The sequence below is a fragment of the Chenopodium album genome, chromosome 8, assembly GCF_948465745.1.
Source record: "Chenopodium album chromosome 8, dcCheAlbu1.1, whole genome shotgun sequence".
Classification (NCBI taxonomy): Eukaryota; Viridiplantae; Streptophyta; class Magnoliopsida; order Caryophyllales; family Amaranthaceae; genus Chenopodium; species Chenopodium album.
Genome location: NC_137841.1, coordinates 47,830,345 through 47,853,324, shown reverse-complemented (window position 1 = coordinate 47,853,324; position 22,980 = coordinate 47,830,345). Strand labels below are relative to the sequence as shown.

The window sequence follows — 22,980 nt, the reverse complement described above, 5'->3', positions numbered from 1 at the left end:
TTGGAGTTAATACCCTCTTAACTTTTAACAACCATTTTTTAGATTAGTTTTGAAGGAGTTTCTCTCTCTTAGGGTTAGATTAGATAATTTTAGAGAGAAAGTAGATTATTGCTTAAGTTTCTCTATTGTATTCAACTTTTAGTCAAGTTCATTTCAATTAAGTAATACTTCCAAGTTTTCATCTTTAATCAAGTTCATCTTTAGTAATCTCTAATCCCTTCTTTTAACTTTATTTATTTGATTTATTGTTGATTATTTTCATTGATCTTTTTAGTTGAACTAGTTGGCATTGTTTTCTTTGTTCTTAATCATGCTTAGTTTTGTGCTTCTTGAATTCATGTTTAGTATTGTTATTAAGCTTAATCTCCCTTCCCTAGGCTAATTTCTTAGCTAGGGGAAGGGGGTGGAAAATATGTGTTGATATTGGATTAATGATGATGGTTGGATTGAACTCATGCCATAAATTGATGAAAGACATGATTTTTGATAGCTTGAGATTACTGTGGCACTTTATTTGATGTTCTCTAGTTTAAATGTATGAAAGTGATTTGAACTAGATTAATATCATCTTTCTTTTAATGATTGCATTAGAATGAGTTGTTAAAGTGGAGTTTTATGGATTGTGTTTCTTTATTCTCTTGATTTGATTGTAACTAATAGGATGCATGATAATGATCCTAATTAGTATAGACTGACCTTTTTCATTGATTTGCCTAGACTATTGCATGAGAATGAACTGTTTAGGTAGAATCATGTGTTCTTTGGCATGTTCATCATGATAACCATTATTGTTCCCCTCTTTCTAATCATGTTTGACACCCCCGTACCCCTAGCGTCGTTCTCTCTAGATTTTAATCATCTCTATCTTTGCTTGTTTGTAATAATAGTGCTTTTTATCCAAAAACCAACAAAAACATTCCCCTTTTTACTCTTGCATTAGTGATATTGATGTTGGACGAGTGAGCTTCCTTAGTGATTCGACCCTTTACATACCCCTATACTTGTTTTAGGGTAGTTTAGGTATATAAATGATTAATTTGATTACGGTAGTAGACTCAACGACCATCTAGCCCTGATCAAATTTTGGCGCCGTTGCCGGGGAAACGGCTTGTTTAACATTTCTTTTTGCTATTGTTAGAGTCATTTTATTTGCTTTCCTTTTTTATTTTTCTTGTTTAATCCTACTTGTCATTGCTAATCGTGTGCTTAGCTTTGTTGTATTCAAAAAGAGATATGGCAGGGCAAGAGGATGACCTTCTTTTTAGGGAGTTTGAAAATCCGGAAATCTATGAGCTCAAGTGGTATACTTCTCCCAACCACCGAGACTAATTTCACTATCCATCCACAATCTGCTAGGATGGTACAAATTGAGCGATTTTCCGGAGGTGCAAGTGAAGACCCTATTGAGCATTTGGACCGATTCCCTTGAGTTGTGTGCAATGATGCAAACCAATGAAGTGAGCCAAGATTACATTTGTATGCATCTCTTTCGGCAATCTCTCACCGGAAAAGCAAAGAAATGGCTCAAGCTTTTGAAGCCCAACTCTCTCACCACATGGAAGGAAGTTGCGAAGGCCTTTCTCAAGAGTTTCATTTCTGATGAGCAAACCGCAAAAATGAGGAGGAAGATAGCTTCCTTTAAGAAAGAAACGGATGAAACTCTTGGGGAAGCATGGGGAAGGTTTAAGGATTTGATTAGAGAATGTCCTCATCATGAATTTAACCATAATTTGCTCATGAGATTCTTTAATGATGGCTTGGAGCTAATGTCAAGGACCAATCTAGATGCGGGTGCCGGTGGCCAATTGATTAATATCCCTCAAAGCCAAGTTGAAGCTACAATTGAAGAAGTGGCTACTAGCTATTCTTGGGGAGGCCAAAGAAGGTCCTAAGGGAAGCAAGGACATCTTTATGAGTTGAATAAAGTCGGCCAACTTAAGCACATAGTTGAGCTATTGAATGAAGGTTTTTCCAAGTTGAACTCAAGTGTTGGTTTGGGTTCAAAACCTTCACAAATCATTGATTTCTCTGTGCTCGTTGTGGTGGGAAGGATCATGATGCATCCTATTGTAGAGAGTTCAATCTCAAGTATGGTGAAGCTTTGACTTTGAGGGAAGAAGAGTTTGTAACCCAAGCACAATCCCAACAACTTCAACAACCTCCAAGGCAAGAAAACTCCTACCCCCAAGATGGACCTCTCTTCGATCCACCAACCTAAAATTTTTCCTACCCTTCCAACCAAATAGGGAATTCTCAAGTTCAACATCATGACCTATATCTTCAAGCGTATGAATAACAACCCCCACCCGACCACACACAAACCCAAATTTTTTAACAACCTCAAATCTTCACTCAACAAATCCAAGAGATCAAATCTCACAATGAAGTTGTTGATTCCCAACTAGCCGAAATTTCTTCTCTCCACTCCACCAAAAAACTCCCCTTACAATCATCTACTAACCATTCACACACTTACCAACCGGAATCTTGTAAGGAGGTAATAACTTGTTATTTGGTATGATTTTAGGGTACTTTTGAACCTTGTTTTCGAGATTATTCGACATCAAAGTTCATTATTTATCCTATTTTTATACAAATTTTGCACCATCCATGCTTCACGGGTTGTTTGTATTTTTGATGTAATGTAGCTATTTTTAGCACTATATATGGACGTGATCAAGCATGAGTGAACAAGGAGAAGGGAAAGCTTAGTTGATAGAGCAATGGAGGAAGAAGGATGAGTGCCTTAAAGAGAAATGAAAAGCTTTTGGAAAGTTTTGGAATGATTTTTTCACTAAGGTCAACTTCAACTGACCATAACTTTGGTTCCACTCAACATTTTGAAGTGATTCAAATTGGAGATTAAATTTAATTTCAAGAGCTTTCCAGCGACTGGTCAGATGCCTTATTCCGATGAGTAACGAAGAAGTTATGACCTTCCAAAAATAAGCTATTTCGCTAGAAAAGGTCTGCACGTCCGTGCCAATAAGTGGCACGTCCGTGCAAGTCACTGCACGTCCGTGCCAAATGAAGCACGTCCGTGCAATGTCAGGCAGTAGCTACTGCTCGTATATTAACAGGTCTGCATGTCCGTGCAAACTTTGGCACGTCCGTGCCGACCTGTAAACGAGCCCGACTCTTGTTTTCTCCGTCCTTTTTATTTGGGGGTCATATAAATACTCTTCTTAACTCATTTTGTACGGGGGATCCAAGTTTGGAGTGCCTTCTCTTAATTTGTAATTTTAGAACACAAATATTCTCAAATCATTAGTTAGATTTTAATTAATAGCTTGGAAATTTCAATCTCAATCATTGTAGAAGACAAGTTCCACCATTGTTATTCAAGTTGAAGCTTCTAGTAACATTTTCTCACTCTTCTCTTCCATTTTAATTGCTTTGATTGTTAATTATCTTGCTTAATTCTTGTATGCTTAGATTGTTATTTGGCTTAATCTTTTGTTAAATCTTGTTCATGAGTTACTTGAATTCCTTAATTGCTTTAATCTCCATGGATTGTGAGTAGTCTAACTTTCTAGGGTTTGGGTAAAACCCTCAATGTAGTCACTAATTACTTGTTGCATGTGTTAATTTGGTAATTGTTGGGTGTTAATTAGTTGAGCTTAAGTGGTTTAATTGCTTAGTTCTTGTATATGGCCATTGCTAGAACTATTATCTAAGCTTTCTCAACGAAGGATCGAGAGATGAACTTGAGTTAGCTCCCTTATGCTTAATTGACTTGAAATGCCATGAGAATAGGAATTTCTAGTCAAGGGAATGTTTTTTTCATCGTGATTTTTCTTTAATACTTGTTTTATGCTTTGTAACCACGAGAGTAGGTTATATTCATGATTCAAGTAATCCCTCTAGCTTGAGAGAGTAGTTGGGTGCTTCAGATGATTTCCCCTATATTATCCCCTTAATTTATCATTGTTTGCTACATGCCATTTGTGATTTGTGACGAATTTTAGTGGTATATCCCGAGCCCTAGAACTCTCTAATTATTGTTAATCACCCCTTAGTATTAGTTGATTTGAATTAGTACATGCTACATAAAACCAAACCAATTTCGACTTCATTTAGCTTGTTTAAACGGTAGTATCTCGGTGGTTGATTCAACGCCTCTCTTGGGTTCGACCCTTTCTTACCCTTGCTATTAGCTAGTGAGACCAAGATAGAACTTTATCTTTGGTAGGCTTGACGACGGCCTATCAAATTTTGGCGCCGTTGCCAGGGAGGCAAAGTCACATTTAATGTATTATTGTTGAATGAGACTAAATGTGTGTATATGTATCATAGTTTTCCTATCTATTTTTGTTTATTTGTGTTTTTAACTTATGATAGTCATTGCTAACGTCTTTCTTAGCTTTGTTTGACTTTGCATGACACGAAAGAGTAAGCAATCACCGCTTATTCCCGTGGATTTAGAGTTGAACAAGACCTTGAGGAACGTGAGGAGACTTTTGCAAGGCACACCCGAGTTCTCTATTGTATATTCGGATTCCGATCCGGAAGAGGTTTTTAAAACTAACAACGAAGATATCATGGGTGATAACAATCCTCCTCCACCTTTACTACGAGACTATGACCACCCCAATGCCTTCACACTTCGGAGTGACATACGTCTCCCCACCACAAATGCAAACAACTTTGAGCTATCACCTCAACTCATCCGTATGATTCAAAGTGATCAATTTGGGGGTAGTCCTTATGAGTGTCCTTTTGCTCATTTAGACAACTTTCTTGAATTGTGCACAACTATCAAGCAAAATAACATTTTAGAAGAGTTTATTCAGATGCACATGTTTCAATTCTCCCTCCGTGATAAAGCAAAGCATTGATAAAGCAAAATAACATTTTGGGTTGACTCCTTGACTTGGGATGTGAGAAGAAGAAGAAGAAGAAGAAGAAGAAGGGGATGAATTAGATGCAAGTTGAGAAATTTGGGTCTCAAGCATTTTCATATGAGCATTGGTTCGTTTTTGGGCCTCTTCATGTTTCTTTTGATCCTCCTCATGCATTTTTAAAAGAGCATCTAATTTAGCCATCACGGGATCTATTGGAGGGGCTTCAAGTTGAAGAGGTTGTTGAGGTGGAGGAAGTTGGGGTTGATGGAAACCCAGAGGCCTATTAGTTTGGGCATAGTTAGAAACAAATTGACCCCTATTGCCTCCGGTGCCTTGGTTAGGAACATTGCTTTGTTGATTATTTCCCATGTTACCTTGGTCACCAAAATTTTGATTTTGATGGTCATGGTATCGGGAATTAGGTTGTTGGTTTTGATTACCATACCCCCTTTGGTTAGAGTAGCCTCTTCCATTGAAATTGGAAGGGCCTCCCCCACCATGGTATTGGTTATCATAACCACCACCACTTTGGTTCCAACCACGGTTTCCACCTTGATTCCAATTCCCCATTTTATTGGAGTTTGGCCTCAAGTTTCCTACATTTCCCATTCTAGGAGCAAGATTCATAGCATTGATATTTTCCATATTACCATCATGTTCATGGGAAGGGGGTTGAATTTCACAAGCATATACACAATGAAAGGTATCATGATCATTGGTTTCACAATTGGAACAAAACATGCATCCTTGGGGCATTGTATTGTAAGAAGAGGGGGAGGAAGTATCCATACCATTGCCTCCCTTGGTTGAAGGGGAGGTATTACCATGAGGGTTGGACCTTTCTTTCTTCAATTCATCCATTTGCTTGGTCATTTTGGAGATTTGGGTAGAAAGATTGTTGATTGCGTTGGCTTGCTCCAATGCATAAACACCCTTGCTAGAAGTAGCATCCCTTTCTCCTTCGTACCAATCATCATAGTGCTTTGCGGCCTCCTCTATAATACACTCCACTTCATGCTCTCCTTTGTTCATGATTGGACCACCGGCCGCGGCGTCTAGGCTTGTTCTTCCTTGAGGTGTGAGACCTCCATAGAAAGTGTGAATGAGTTGATACTTGGGTATCCCATGGTGTGGGAATTGACGTTGGAGCTCTTTGTATTGTTCCCATGCCGCACTTAGAGACTCACCACTCTTTTGGCGAAAACCTTGAATCAAAGACCGAGCCTCGGCGGTCTTCCTATGGTTATAAAACCTCCTCAAGAAAGCCGTAGTCACTTGGTCCCATGTTGTGAGAGAATTAGGGGGCACCTCCTTCTCTAGCCATTGTAGACCTATCCCAATTAGCGAAAATGGAAACATTTTGAGGCGAATATATTCTTGAGTCACTCCATTGGCCTTTATTGTGTCACAATATTTCTCAAACTCTTTTAGGTGCTCATGAGGACTCTCATACTTTCCACCCGAGAATTATTTCTTCTCAATCAAGGCAATCAAATTAGGCTTGATCTCGAAATTGTTGGCTTGAGTAGTAGGAGTTAGGATCCCACTTTGCGCTCTAAAAGCTTCGGGGGCCCCAAGACGACTCAAAGGCATATTCTCTCCCATTTTAGAACCTTCTTCACTCTCGAACTTATAGGTTGAGAAAGGGTTGATTTCTGAACTCGAAGATGATTTAGGGCTATCTAATTCTTCACTTGAGGGTGAAGAGGGTTGAGTATCTTCTAATTCTCTTACTCCTCTCGTTGGAGTGTGGGAATTTCTAATCCTTGCTCTTGCTTCTCTTCGAAGTAGGGACAAAGACCTCTCTAGCTCTGGATCGATGGGAATCAAAGATCTTGAGCGGGTTCGTCCTCTGTTCATACAACAAAGCTAAGAAGAACGTAAGCACTGACAAGTAACAAAAGTAGCAAACACTAACAAATAAAGATGAGATAGTCTCTAACAAGCAATGAAATAGCAATGGAAACCGTCATCCCCGGCAACGGCGCCAATTTGACAAAGCAATAATCGTGTCGTTGAGCAACTACACCTAAATCAAATGAATTTATAACGCTCTACTGACCTAATACGTGTATAGGGTAAATAGAGGGGTCGAACCACAGGGAGAAATGCTTAAGCACTGCATTCATTACCTAGGGTCTAAGCTATCTCGGAACAAGAAATGTGAATAACTAGAAGGTTAAACTAAGAACGAAATGGATTAAAATTAATATAGCTAGGCACCAAGGGAAATGGGTAGGTGAAGTTGACGCTTGATCATGCAATAACAAAGTAGCATATCAATGGTAAACTAAACATGCATGAATACCGAAGTAAAGGGGTCCAATCTAACCGCCTTCTGGGGTTAATTGGTTTCTCCTAACATAGCCTCTATGTTTCCACATTAGAACCATATATTAGAAGGTGCAAACAAAGAATTATCGATAGTAATGAATCTCAACTAAGTCAACTTCCGTTACTTGTTAGTAAAGACTCATCTTTGATCAACTAACAATGTGCACTTGCAAGAAAGACCAAAGAATATCAAGCATGCAAAGAATTTAATCACCATTAACATAACCCCAACATTATAAGCATGAACAATTAGCAACTACACCATCCCCACACCCTTGGCTAGGTGACTACTCACAAATCATATTGAAAACAATATCAATCATCAAATCAATAAGCATCAACGTGATTAATAAGCAAAGAAGAAAAATCAAAGCAAATAAGCAAAATAAAAAACAAAGGTAAAGAGAAAGAGTAAGAGATTGCTCATTAATTGAAGATGAAGGTCTACAAAGGATTGAACAAAACTCCTTCTTCAAAATCCAAGTTCATCAATGAAGAAAACCACACATTCTCTCTCTACCAATGAAGACTAATAGTGTTTCTCTCTCTAGATTAAGCTAAAATGTAGAAAAATTAAAACTAAGTTAATCTAATCTCTCAAAACATTCTAAGATGGGACTTATATAGTCCGTAAAGAGCTAGCTGATAAAAGGAGAGGTCCGACCGAACAATGGGAAGGTTCGGCCGGACTACAGGGTAGGTTTGGCTGGACTATAGGGTAGGTTCGGTCGAACCATGGGTAGGTTCGGTTGAACCTCCCTGATCCTGGTCTGGTCGAACTCCTGTGGTTCGGCCACTCCTGCAAAACTGCCAAATTTCATCTTGTCCCTGCCTCGACGTTCGGCCGAACCACTGAGCAGGTTCGGCCACACCTTCAGGAGGTTCGGCTGAACCTCTTCTGAATCATGCTTCCTCCAGCTTCCCTTGAGCTTAGCTTCCTCCTCTGGAAAATCCCGATGGTTCCTACAAAGCATAAGCATGAAAATCACAATAAGAACAAAGCGAGAAGACTAAGAAAAGGGAAGATAAAGGAGAAAGAACGAAAAGAGGAAGCAAAACTAAGTAAAAATGCTTAGAAAAAGGGCCAAACAAGTGCAAATGAGGGGAGAATCCTTAGAGAAAAAGGATAAAAGAGTGGCATAAATGCCACTCATCAAAGTGCAAAGCCAGGCTCCATTGAAAGCATATGAGCTTCGTATTCCATTCCCTCATCGAATGATAGAGAAGAAGTTAAATGAGAAACTTTCCAAGTTCCTTGATGAAATGAAAGGACTTAAATCAAACATTCCACTTCTTCATGCTTTATCACAAATGCCTACATATGCAAAGTTTTTGAAAGATTTTCTTTCTAAAAAGCGTAGGCTTAAGGAGAGTGATTCTATCTCCCTTCCAACGGAGATAAGTGATATTCCTAAAAATGAGCTTCCCAAGAAGTTTGGTGACCCCGGTAGTTTTGCTATACCGGTGAAGGTTGGGGATCTTGAATCAACAAATGTGTTGTGTGACCTTGGGGCTAGTGTTTTCCTTATGCCCCTCTCTATGGCTACAAGGTTGAATCTTGGGGAGATAAGTCCCACCAAAATGTCAATCCAACTAGCCGACCACTTGGTTAGAATCCCATTGGGAGTCTTAAGGACATCCCGATTCAAGTGGGGAAGGCTCTTGTGCAATGCGATTTTGTAATCATGGAGATGGATGAGGATTCCAAAGTATATCTCATATTGGGTACGCTCTTTTTGAAAACCGCGGGTGTTAACATTGATATGAAACAAGGACTACTTAGCTTGCATGTTGGGAATGAAAATATTTTCTTCTCATTTCCGGAAATTTCAAGTGAGCCCATAATGAAACAAGTTTATCGGATCGATGTTTTGGATAGTACTTTGAAAGAAGACATGGAGGAGCCACAAGAATTGACTCATGCTTCGGAGTGAAAAAGCAAAAGAGGGTCAAGAAGAAAAAAAGAAACAAGATCAAGTTGATGGAGAAATTATTTGATTGCATTTCTAGTGATGATAACAATGTAGTTGTTTTGCCTAAGGAAAATGGCAAGTGTGTGGGAACAATGAGATGGGTCAAAAAGGTGTGTCTTGACCCTCCCTAATTATGGATAGCGCAATGTCGTCAAGCTAGTGAAGCTAAAGAAGCGCTTCCGGGAGGCAACCCGAGTATTTTTTTGTATGGATTAAGTTGTTAAAAAATACAACAACAATAACAACAACAAAAAGCAAAATTAAAGTCTTCCAACAAAAACCAACAAGAACAAAGGTACCAAGGAGGTTCAAGCTTCAAAGAAGGCCCGATCCTTGAGTTAGTCTTCTTTCTCCCCCTTTTTATGTGCTTTTATTGCTTAACATTGAGGACAATGTTTATGATATCTTGGGGGGGGGGGGGGAGTCATTTGCATTTCTTCTTGGCATGTTGGTTTGTTTTTGTTGTGTTTGTTTTGGTTGTTTCATTTCCCTTTTTAATCCAAAGCCCTTAAATCCAAACTTGCTTCCTTTAAATCCAAACTTCTGATCATGTGTGAATACTTCTCTTCTCTCCTTATTTAGATGTATATTTATGTTTTATTTTTATGCTTAGCTTAACTTAACATTGTAAATATTTTTGCTTTCTAGTAGTAAAAAAAATGAACAAAAAAAAAAAAAACGAAAAAATGCCCAAGGGTGAGACTCAAATGAAAATGCTTATATGATTTGCTTGCTTGACTATTGAGTGATGAGTAAAAGTTCTTTTAAAAGGGTGTATGCTAGAGTTGGGGTCATTTAGAGGCTTATTAATCTTGATTGCATTAGAGTATATAAAATGAAAACCGATGAATGCTTAATTGCACGTCTAGCATAGGATATTGTCAAATTTTCCCAATGTAGGATATGTTTGAATCGAATTGCGGTCCCTTATGCCCTTAATGTTCCTCCCCTCCTCCCCAAAATAATGAAACTCTATTACGGAATTGTATCTATTTGTATCTTGTGTAATAAGTGGCATAATAAGCCACATGCCTCGAATAAAAGAAAAAGCCGCTCACAGTTAAAAGAGGCGAGGGCAATGAATGTAAAAAAAACAAAAAAAAAGAAAAAAAAAAGAGAGAAATCAAAAGAAAATAAATATAGAAAAAGAAAGGGAGATGGAAAACTCCTCCAAATTTTTCACTTTTTCTTATTTAGAGGTCAACTTGTGGACGCCTCCCACACTTTGTCTATTTTGATGTTTCTTGTGTAAATTCCCGAGTTAGAGTGTAGTTAAAGGGGATTGGGAGTGCATTTTGGGAGGTGGACTTGTATTTTGAGATTTTATAACCGAAAAAGGGCTTGTTGCAACTTTGGAATATCTAGATGTGCTCTAATGAACTAGTAAAAGGTCTAAAGAAGTATCCTAGTGCAACCTTGCTTAGTTTTCCTCTTTACCACCAACTCATGTGTACATTTGTATGATTGGTAATTCTTGAAAGTTGCTCACTTGTCTTGCTTGTGTCTCATATCCCGATGAGTCGACTTGGTAAAAAAAAAACATTGAAATTGTATGAATGATTTTTTATGATGTGTTGTGGTTTGTGTGAGTTGTGGGTTAGGCTCAATGAAAACCCTAACGAGATAAAAACTCGTCCTCTTAGGCGACTTAGGGGTTTAAATTGCTTGTCACTTGTGCTAAAAGTGCTTATGGTTGTTACCATGCGGATTTGTGTTTTTGTGTTTCCTCTTTATTACCACTCCTTGTATTGATCATTAGCAAGTTATCTTCCTTCTTGATTTGACATGTTTGTTTTGCTCGAGGACTAGCAAAAGCTTAGCTTGGGGGGATTTGATAACTTGTTATTTGGTATGATTTTAGGGTACTTTTGAAACTTGTTTTCGTGATTATTCGACATCAAAGTTCATTATTTATCCTATTTTTATACAAATTTTACACCATCCATGCTTCACGGGTTGTTTGTGTTTTTGATATAATGTAGCTATTTTTAGCACTATATATGGACGTGATCAAGCATGAATGAACAAGGAGAAGGGAAAGCTTAGTTGATAGAGTAATGGAGGAAGAAGGATGAGTGCCTTAAAGAGAAATGAAAAGCTTTTGGAAAGTTTTGGAATGAATTTTGCACTAAGGTCAACTTCAACTGACCATAACTTGGGTTCCACTCAACATTTTGAAGTGATTCAAATTGGAGATTAAATTTAATCTCAAGAGCTTTCCAGCGATTGGTCACATGCCTTATTCCGATGAGTAACGAAGAAGTTATGATCTTCCAAAAATAAGCTATTTCGCTAGAAAAGGTATGCACGTCCGTGCCAATAAGTGGTACGTCCGTGCAAGTCACTGCACGTCCGTGCCAAATGAAGCACGTCCGTGCAATGTCAAGCAGTAGCTACTGCTCGTATTATAACAGGTCTGCACGTCCGTGCAACCTTTGGCACGTCCGTGCCGACCTGTAGACGAGCCCGACTCTTGTTTTCTCCGTCCTTTTTATTTGGGGGTCATATAAATACTCTTCTTAGCTCATTTTGTACGGGGGATCCAAGTTTGGAATGCCTTCTCTTAATTTGTAATTGTAGAACACAAATATTCTCAAATCATTAGTTAGATTTTAATTAATTGCTTGGAAATTTCAATCTCAATCATTGTAGAAGACAAGTTCCACCATTGTTATTCAAGTTGAAGCTTCTAGTAACATTTTCTCACTCTTCTCTTCCATTTTAATTGCTTTGATTGTTAACTATCTTGCTTAATTCTTGTATGCTTAGATTGTTATTTAGATTAATCTTTTGTTAAATCTTGTTCATGAGTTACTTGAATTCCTTAATTGCTTTAATCTCCATGGATTGTGAGTAGTCTAACTTTCTAGGGTTTGGGTAAAACCCTCAATGTAGTCACTAATTACTTGTTGCATGTGTTAATTTGGTAATTGTTGGGTGTTAATTATTTGAGCTTAAGTGGTTTAATTGCTTAGTTCTTGTATATGGCCATTGCTAGAACTATTATCTAAGCTTTCTCAACGAAGGATCGAGAGATGAACTTGAGTTAGCTCCCTTATGCTTAATTGACTTGAAATGCCACGAGAATAGGAATTTCCAGTTAAGGGAATGTTTTTGTCATCGTGATTTTTCTTTAGTACTTGTTTTATGCTTTGTAACCACGAGAGTAGGTTATATTCATGATTCAAGTAATCCCTCTAGCTTGAGAGAGTAGTTGGGTGCTTTAGATGACTTCCCCTATATTATCCCCTTAATTTACCATTGTTTGCTACATGCCATTTGTGATTTGTGACGAATTTTAGTGGTATATCCCGAGCCCTAGAACTCTCTAATTATTGTTAATCCCCCCTTAGTATTAGTTGATTTGAATTAGTACATGCTACATAAAACCAAACCAATTTCGACTTCATTTAGCTTGTTTAAACGGTAGTATCTCGGTGGTTGATTCAACGCCTCTCTTGGGTTCGACCCTTTCTTACCCTTGCTATTAGCTAGTGAGACCAAGATAGGACTTTATCTTTGGTAGGCTCGACGACGGCCTATCAGGAGGATGAGATCAAGGAGGACAAGGTTGTAGAGGATGTGATTGAGAAGAAGGTTCAAGAACAAAATGAGGAGCCATTTGATTTTAGTGAACCAAACAAGTTTGAAGGCCTGGTTCCCTTTCCTTGTAGGCTAGTTGAGAATGTTGTTTTGAAGATCCCTATGTCGGTGAGCGTATGTAGAGTTGATGTGGTCGATGGTGTGATGGCTAATGAGAGCTTACCTCCACGTGATGATAAGGTGACAATTAGGTATGATGACTTCCTTGAAGTTCCCGCTTGGTTTGAAGGCTCTCTTGAGGAAGGTGAGGTTTCCCTTCCTAATATTGAGGATTCCAATTGTAATCGCCCATTTAGAAGGAAAAGAAAGAAGAGAGAAAAAAGAAGAAGAAATAATAAGAAAAAGAGAAAGAGAAAAGATGAGCCACCATTAGCTCTTGATTCATTCCCTCCTTTCCCTTGTGGTGATTTGAGACCTCAAGGAGTGCTAGTTCTCAATCTTGGGGGCATCTATGATTCAATCCTCAAGTTGATGAGGGTGATGTTCTTTAATCCACCTTGAATGAGGTGAAGGGTCAAGCTAGAGACCATAAACAAGTGCTTCCCGGGAGGCAACCCGAAGGATTTCTTACCCTTTTTCTTCCCCTCCTTTCTTTTTCATTTTGTTTTATTTCTTTGTTTTCTTTTAATGTTTTCTTTTGTGTCTTATCTTTCCTTGTAGGTTGCTTTTTGGAAGCTTGGAGCGGATTAACATTTGGTGAATTCTATTTTATGCTCCTTTATTCTTTTAAGCTAACCTCCCGGTGAGACCTTTCTTATTTTTACTCCTTTACTCTTTCTTTGAGTGCTTAGTTTAGGACTAGTTTAGGAAGAAGTTTAATGGTTCTAATATCTTTTCTTTTGGTTCAATGGAACCTGGGATCGTTGATGTTGTTAACGAACGATCACTTGTATGACATTGGGATTTACTTGGACTATATGCCTCGTTTGTGAACCTTTTTTTTATTTCTTCCTCTTTCTTTTGTTTTGTTTTCCCTTTTGTGTTACAAACATGACTATGAAAAGTTGAATTGATTTTGATTTGGAATTTTCTCTTTCATTTGGATTTGTGTGCTTTTCATGATGTGTCATTGAATGCTTATTTTCCTAGTTGATGAGGGATTACTACACGGTTTGAAAGTGCTTAGGGTTGAGTTAGAAAAATTTTAAGCTAAGGTAGCACGGTTTAGAACTTTTGAGGACGTTTGAACCCTTAGTTCACGGGAAAGTGGTAAGATGGTGTTGCTCTCTATAGTGGATATGAACCTCTTTAGTTGGTATTTGCTTACTTCCCATCCCTTGTGAGGTTTAAATTGTTCAATCCTTCATCAATTTTGTTGAGCGGCATTTAAGATCCTTGACTATGCGTATCATAATCCTTGTGTTGTCCTTTAGCTCCTAAGATCGTGACCAAGCAACTCTAGGGGAGGAAAAGGGCACCCTTTTCTCATTTTTCTTTATCTTCTTTTTGTTTTGTTACATATTTTGTTTTTATTTTGCATTTGCTCCTCTTGCTAACCCTTTGAGCCTATTCCCTTTCTTGATTATGAGCCATTACAAGCCTTATGACCTTTCATTTCCCTTACCCTTAGTTTTGTGAAACATTTTGGTTTGAGAGGTTGTTTTGTGTTGTAATGAAGATGAGAAAGTATTATGCTCTTTGGACCAAGCAAAAAAGTAAATTGTATATATTGTGTGTAATAAAGCAAACACATTCAAGAAAAAGCCGTCCATAGCTAAAAAAAAGGCAAGGTCAACACTTAAGAGTTTTTTTTTTTATAAAAAAAAAAAATAATAAAAAAACAAAAAAAAAAAACAGTTTGGTTTCGTTTTCTTCCCTAGTTTAACCATTGAGGACAATGCTTCGTTCAAGCTTAGGGGGAGCGTTACTTCGTTTTTGTTTATGTCAAGTGTTTGTGTTGAGTAAGCTTGGGGGAGATGGCATTATTGGTATTTTTGTTTATGTTCGGTGACTTCTTGAGTTTGTTTTTGAGAAAGGGCCCCTCTTTTGCTTCACTTAGGAAATATCACCAAAATTTTCAATTTTTTGCCCCGCCTTGACCCTTAGCCTTACTTTACAACCCTAGTAAAGACCCTTTGACTTTAGAGGGGTGAGGTCAAAGACCGGTGGAGGGAGATAGATTTCAACCCTATGGAAAGAGTATGCATAGTTCAGATGTCGGGATGACCCTCTAATTCCACAAATTGAATCTTTTTCCGGTTCCTTCATGGAATCATGAGGAGCTAACTAGGGGGTGATTTGAAGCTAATGGAGAGAACGTGGACCGTCTTGGATGGGGCTAGGGCGGAGATTGAATTCTCTAGTTCTCTATGCTTAGCTTAGGTTTTTCTCTTTCAACCATGAGCATCTTGGAACATGTATTACCTCGTTTAATTGAGAAAGGTGAGTTTTCTTTGGCGCATGACTCTTCGTTGAGTCCAAATGGAGCATTTTCCGCCTTAGAGCTTGATTGGTTTTCTTAAACCTTGTCATGTTATGTTGGCCGTGGTTGTGTTTGCCTTTTGTGTTTGCTTTTATTTTTCTTTTTGTTTTGCCTTGGTTTTTGTCTAGAGTTGTGGGTTAAGCCCTTAGGAAACCCTCACGAGAGCACACTCGTCCTCTAGGGCGATCTAGGGGTTTAAAGGGCTTGTCTTTGGTTGCTAAAATTGACCGTGATTCCTACGAAAGTGAATTAGTGATCATTCTTATCTCCTTTAGTGTCTTAGCTTTGCTTGAATAATTCACTCCCTTTATCTTGTGTTTCGTGTTAATTTGCTCGAGGACGAGCAAGAGTTTAGCTTGGGGGAGTTTGATAAGTGACTTTTATGTCACTTTTAGGGTATTTTTATGCTTATTTTTTGGTTTAGTTTCTAATAATTTCCCTAATTTTACGCTTTATTTCTCTCTTTTTCTTATTTTTCTTATTTGAGCTTTATTTTATGTATTTTAGTAGTTTTTAATAGTTTTTAGCTAATTTTCTTAATTTATTTAAATCCTCTTATTTTCTATGTTTATATTTTAAGTTTTTAGTTCGTGTTATATAATAAGTTCCTAGTTTCTCTCATTTTCTTATTTGTTTTAATTTAGTCCTTTATTTTGTTTTACTAGTTTAATTTTTTACTTCGTTTTATTTTTATATTTTAGTTTTTTGTCTCTACTTCTCTCCTCGGTTTGGTTGATGTGTAGGTACGTGTTCCGGTCGAGGCACGGGTTTTAAATAAAAGCCATTTTTGGAGCTCCAAGGGTCGATTCAACAAGCAAGTGAACAACCTATTGTTGCCCCTTATCCTACACTCCACCATCACCTAAACCTACACCACACACTCTTCACATCACCTTCCCCTGCTCCCTCACGCAAACACCATTGCTTACCCAAAATAACTCCCCTGCTCCCCTACTTTCCACAACAATAACAACAATTACAGAAGCAACCACGCATATCCAACAACCAATACACCACCAAACCACCTCCTATCACTACCACGCAACTACCATCAGCCGCCAAAACCACCAGCCCTCAACCCCTGTTTCCTGCCGCAACTGTGACCAGACATCACCACCACAACAGGCCCACGAATTGCAGCCAATTCCCACGCAGCTCCAAGCCGCAGCAACTCATAGCACTCCAGCAGCACCTACGCCTGCCACCATCTCCTTCACACAAAGCATCACCTCGCAGCAGCACCGAATAAGAGAAGCCGCATCAATCGAACCCAAATCCGCAAAAATTGCAATCCCCAAGCAACCCAGACCGCCGCGGGCGCGTTTGCTGATGCCGCGGGCGCGACCCTCGTTCCTTCCACCCATTGCAATATTTCAGTAGATGCTTGGGAGATGCCCAACCGCGGCCGCTCCGTTTTATCGGGTCCAATTGTTGGGAATTAATGAGCTTCAACGGTTGGGATTAATTCAATTAATCCAAGGGCTACGATTGACAACGATTAACGATGATGATTGATGATTTTGATGCGTGGTGATGGTGATGGTGATGAAGGAAATCAGAGGAGCCACAAAGTTGGGGAATGGGGGTTTGATTGTTTTAGGGGATTTTGGTTTATTTTCCTTTTTTTTTTTCTTTTAATTTTTATTTATTTCTTTTTCTTTATTTTAGTTTCTTTTATTTTTCTTTTTTTATTTTAGTTAACTTGTATTATAAATACCCCTTTTTTGGAGTTAATACTCTCTTAACTTTTAACAACCATTTTTTTTAGATTAGTTTTGATGGAGTTTCTCTCTATCTTAAGGTTAGATTGGATAATTTTAGAGAGAGAAAGTAGATTATTGCTTAAGTTTATCTATTGTATTCAACTTTTGGTCAAGTTGATTTCAATCAAGCAATACTTCCAAGTTTTCATCTTTAATCAAGTTCATCTTTAGTAATCTCTTATCCCTTCTTTTAGCTTTATTTATTTGCTTTATTGTTGATTATTTTCATTCATCTTTTTAGTTGAACTAGTTGGTATTGTTTTCTTTGTTCTTAATCATGCTTAGTTTTGTGCTTTTTGAATTCATGTTTAGTATTATTATTAAGCTTAATCTCCCTTCCCTAGGCTAATTTCTTAGCTAGGGGAAGGGGTGGAAAATATGTGTTGATATTGGATGAATGATGATGGTTGGAATGAACTCATGCCATAAACTGATGAAAGACATGATTTTTGATAGCTTGAGATTATTGTGGCACTTTATTTTATGTTCTCTAGTTTAAATGCATGAAAGTGATTTGAACTAGATTAAGATCATCTCTATTTTAATGATTGCTGACACGGGGTGGAACTAGGTCGTTGAAACTAATCCTCCCTCGGTCAAACTAAATTTATTAACCCTTAACAAACCTATATACAAGTATAGAGGCAAGTTAAGGATCGAAGCCAAAGGAACGGTAATGTTCAAGCGCTCTCAATTATGTGCCTAAGCTAGGTCGAAGACAAAGATAAAGAGAGAAAACTAACAACAAACAAAGAAAGAAACCAAACAAATAAAGCACTAGGAACAAGGATCAACAAGTAATAATGACAATTGTAGCAACTCGGGAACAATATGCAAATCAATGGTTGTGAAAACAAATGGAAAGCTCAATCAAAAGAGTCAACAAGCTATCTCCTAGAGGTCAAACTAGCGCCAACTACGAGAGACTCTAACTAGGAGCATCACTAATCAAAATCAATCGATTATTGCAATTCCTAAATCCATGGTCTGTATCATTAGAAACTACAATGCAATCTACCATAATTCTCAAGGCCTAATCGAATTACACACATGCAAACTTCCATTAATCACTTTAATCTCAACAATTAATTAACACAATCCCCAAATTAAGCACAATTAATCAATCATACAAGTTTCACCCAATCCCTAGCCAAACAACTACTCTAACATCATCATCAAATCAACTAACAACTAAAGAAATAAAGAATCAATAATATATGAAGAACAACTACACTAATCAACCATCAAAACATCAAAATCAATCCAAACAAACGTGAATATTAAACAAAGCAATATAATGAGATAGAGTTAAGAATGCTCATTGATAATAGAGAAGATCTCCTACACAATTGTCACCATTGAATCTTCAATCTCTCAATCACCATTGAAATTCCTCACTTTCTCTCTCTAAAATCTACTCCTAAACTAACCCTAAAACTAGAGAGAGAAGCTCTCAACTAAGATAATATTATGATCTAATCTAAAATGAAACTTATTCTAAACTTACCCCAATTGGGTTTACAAAGGTATTTATAGAGGTGTGAAAACAAAAACCGAGCAAACAAATACCCAGAAAGGCGCGGACTTATTCTAAACTTACCCTAAAAATTGGGTTTTCAAAGGTATTTATAGAGGGGTGAAAACAAAAACCGAGCAAACAAATACCCAGAAAGGCACGCCTGAGCTGCAGGGGAGGCGCGCCCGTGCTGCAGAGGTGGCGCGCCCGCGGATGCTTGTAGCGTGCCCTCGCCCGTGCCTTGCGCGCCCGCGCATCTCTGGGTTTCTTCGATCTTCTTGCGGCTTTGTGCGTCTGCTAAGGTCTTCGAATGAAAGCACAATTATGATGATAATGTACACTAATTGAGGCAGTCCTAAAAGCACATGATTGTGGGTTCAACACCCCATATTCATGAGAGCACGACTTGAGAACGCAAGAGCTAGAACTTGGAGAATTCACTTCCTTGCATCTTGAGCTTTCCAATTGCCATAAGCTTGCTCCCAAAGCTTCCTCCACCTTAGTAAATCACCAGTATCAAGACCCAAACCTCGTACAATACCTACAACCACGAAAATAGAGAAAATAAAGGAGAAAAGACTAGAAAAAACATAGAAATGCACAAAAGCTACAAAATAAGAGAGGAAAGGTAAGACTAAGACCAAAAGAATAAAACTAAGCATTTGTTAAGCATGAAATCCATGAAAAGAAGGTAAAAACAACCTAAATGCTCATCAAATGGGTTCCATTTATGACACCCATCAAATACCCCCAAGCTTACCTTTTGCTCGTCCTCGAGCAAAACAAAACCAAGGGAGAAATGATGAGCTTATCCAAGAAAACAAAAAGAAGAGAAGAGACATGAATATACAGTAACTCACTTTTGTAGGAATCACGGTCAATTTTAGCAACTAAAGACAAGCCATTTAAACCCCTAGATCGCCCTAGAGGACCAGTGATGCTCTCGTAAAGGTTTCCTAAGAGATTAACCTATAACTCTCGTAATAATACAAACAAGGCAAAGCGTGAAAAAGAAACCAAAATACAAGAAAAGCAAACAAATGTTCATGAAAGGAATTTTCCAAATGTACAAGCATAAATGAATGCAAATCTTTCTAAACAAGTAAGGGAGTGCACGTTCCAAGATACCCAAGGTTGATTGAAACATTAATATGCTAAGCATAGGAACCAGAGAAACGCAATCCACTTTCATCCCAAACAGTCTTACCGCGTTTTCCCTACTAGTCTCATATCTTCCCCTAGTGAGCATCTCAAAAGTTCCACGAAGGAACCGGAAAAAGAGATAATTTTGGGCTACTCGACGTCTTGACAATGCATCCCCTTTCCTTTGGCTTTAACTCATAATGTCCTCCCCTGATATATGACTCAACCTCTACGTCGAAAGGTCTTTCCCAATGGTTGTAACGTAAGGGAAAAAGGGTGAGGGTAGGCTTAAAATTTTAAAATTTGGCGGTATTCCTAATTAGTGAAGCAAAGGGTGATCAAACCTTTTCCTCATAACCAAGAAATCGCCAAACAAAAACAAACTAACTCCCCCAAGCTTATTCAAAGCTATAACCAGAATCATATATACAAAAAGCGTAAACGCTTTCCCCCAAGCTTAAAGGAAGCATTGTCCTCAATGCTTGAAAAGGGGAAAAGAATCTCATCAAAATATTTTTTTTTCTTATGTTCACTTTTTTTTGTATTTTCATTTATTTCAAAGCAATTTTCCATGCCTCTTTAACTTAGGACGACTTTTACAATTTTTGCATTTGCATTGTCCTAGCCTTTTTTATTTTGGACGGCTTTTTTCATTTATTTATTTGCCATTATTTACACAAATATCACAACATAAACTTGCTTTCAAGAGAGCCAAATATCCAAACTCCTCCACCACAAATTCTAACAATAATGATCAATTGCTTCACAAAAACCAAGAACGGAAACGAAAATGAAACAAAAGGCTCAAGATCTAAGGATGTGGCTTGAAAAGAAGGGAAAAGGCTCAAATGCTTAGCAAAAAGGCAAATGTAAACCCAATGAACTAAAAAGAAAGAAAATTAACCTAGAAAAGAAAAATTACCTCCCCGAAAAGATGCCTTTGTCCTCCCTAGATGGCTCGGTCTCGAGTTTGAGAATTATGAGTCAAGATTCTAGATTAGGTCCGCAATAGTCAACGATCCATGCCGCTCATGCAATTATATGTTGAAGGCTTGAAAATCAAAGAACCTCACATGGATGTAGCAAAAACTCACTATTGGTGTCAAATCAACTATAGGGTGCAACTACCAACATGCCACAAACAAGTAGAATCCGGTTTCATGGTCCCATTAGTTCTAACCAACTATCTTAGCATGCTTTATCCTAGAATCATCCAAGCATACTCTCAAACCGTGCACACGTTACCATTTAAGAAGAAAAGTATTCAACTATACAAGTCCAAAAGTATTATGTCCAAAGAAAGAACAAAACAAAGATACATTGCAAATTTGCCTTAATAGAAACAAAAATCTTTTTGGATTTTTTTCAAAATATAAGAACATGGAAAAGCATATACAAAGGTGCATAGCATATGTGAATCAACATCCCATCAAACATGATAGAATACCCTCCCCCAAGGTTGAATGAGACAATACAGCCAAACATAAATCATAGAAACAATGGGAGGGGAAAACAAGGAGAGCAATCCAACAAACCAACATACGTCCAACAAGTCATCATCCACTTGAGAAAGAGCAAGGAAGGATATTACCAGATATTAGGTGGGTGTAAATACCCGCAAAGGACCTAATTAAATCTTTCAAAGCTAATTCCCAAGAATTAAACCTTGTTTCCATATGCTAGCAAAAATAGGAGTCAACCTTCCTTAATTCTTGATCCAAATCGAAGCACCAAAGTATATATAGTCATATACCTAGAAAAAGGCACACAAACATTTCCATGAGAGACAATCTACTCTAAAAAGCAAATGAAAATCTAATCTAAAGAAGGGGTTACTTCCCAAGAAAGGCTTGCTTAAGGTCCAAGCTTGACCGCTCTAGTAAAATAATAATTCAACGCACGCAAGAGCTTGTCAAATGCAGTACTACACATTTTGTAAGAGAGAAGGTAGGCAAATGACAGGATAAAAACGTGCAACAATATTATTGCACGCATGTGAGGAGGGAGGTACCAAAAGAAAGAAAAAGAGGGATCAAAAGGAAAAACAAGAAAATAAGAAGAATAAGAAGCAGGGGGAATAAAAGAATGGAAAGAAAAATAAAAAGGCAAATCCTCCTCACTAAAATATTTTTGGGTGGCAACATCACCCTTTTCCTCAACAATAGACGAATGAAGGTGTAGGCGTCGCTCGAAGTGCGCCTACGTTAAAAGCATGTGGTGAATATGCTTGGCACTCATAGGAAGTGGGAATTGACATTACGATTAGGGACAAATAAAGTAGGGAGCCGCCAACAAGTTTTTAAGGAACTTGTAAACCGTTCATGGATCATAAAAGACAACCACGAATAAGGGACAACGAAGGCAACAACGATTGACCCGTGAAGGTTACACCCCATTCATAATCCATGAGATTACTAACTCCATATGGTTCGGGACCACGAAAGGAGGATCGGGGATGATGGTACGAAGTGAGTCATGGAGTCACATTCGCCCGTATTGGCCTCTACTCGATTCTTATATTGAAAAGCATTCCCATGATCTCAAAGGCATACAAACAAAATATTCAATTTGCTCCAAACTATTATTAAGCTAAATTGGTTTAATATTAATGCAACATAATTCTAAAATATTAGTGATCACTTGATTAAACAACAAGATTAAAAAGCATCCTAAACCGGTTGTCCAAATTATCTTATTAGGCGTGATTTTCAATTACATATTCCCTTTAAACATGCAATATGGTGATCATAAAAAAATATAACAGAATAAACATTAATATTGGAGGCAATTTGACAATAATAGCGTTATGAAATAACCTAATCATGATACTAGCAATAAGAAAATAAAACAAGAGTAATTAAATTAATTAATTACTCACATTCCGCGCGTTCCTTTAAATTGCTACATCATGAATAAACTGTTAGTAACTTCAATAAAAAATAAAGTAAATGGAAATTAAATTAAATAAATATTAGATTTGATTTGGTCCAAACCCTCAGTTATTTGTACCTTTCACGCCTTTTTTTAAGGATGGAACCTCGAGTTAAGTATAGACTCCTTGGAGTGGTTAGGGGAATTGTTATGAAAGAATAAGGAGGCTAGAAATTAGGTTAAAGAGGGAGAAGAGAATGATTTTTGGTGTAAGGTGAGAGAGAATGATTGTTGGTGCCCCGAACTGCAGAAAGGAGGGGGGCATTTATAGGGAAAATGAGTAGAGGGAACACACGGAACCCTAAAAAGATAAAAACCCTAAAAAAGGCTACCGCGACACGGTAGATTCTACTGCGACACGGCAGATTCTACCGTGTCACGGGGGAAATTAGCGTGACGCGGGGAAAAATAGAGTGACGCGGGAAATATTTGACCTACGGGAGTAAAAACG

The 22,980-nt window shown here is 37.9% G+C and overlaps 1 protein-coding gene and 1 non-coding gene across 2 annotated transcripts; one reads left to right on the top strand and one right to left on the bottom strand.

Moving 5' to 3' along the window:
* Positions 1–1,613: 1,613 nt before the first annotated feature.
* LOC145556841 (small nucleolar RNA R71) lies at positions 1,614–1,720 on the bottom strand. The gene has a single exon (XR_014091935.1). It is a non-coding gene; the product is annotated as a small nucleolar RNA R71 (small nucleolar RNA).
* A 6,601-nt stretch (positions 1,721–8,321) lies between these two features.
* On the top strand, positions 8,322–8,861 carry LOC145643006 (uncharacterized). The gene has a single exon (XM_081694169.1). The coding sequence runs from the start codon at positions 8,322–8,324 to the stop codon at positions 8,859–8,861; it is 540 nt and encodes a 179-aa protein (XP_081550295.1).
* Positions 8,862–22,980: the final 14,119 nt, after the last annotated feature.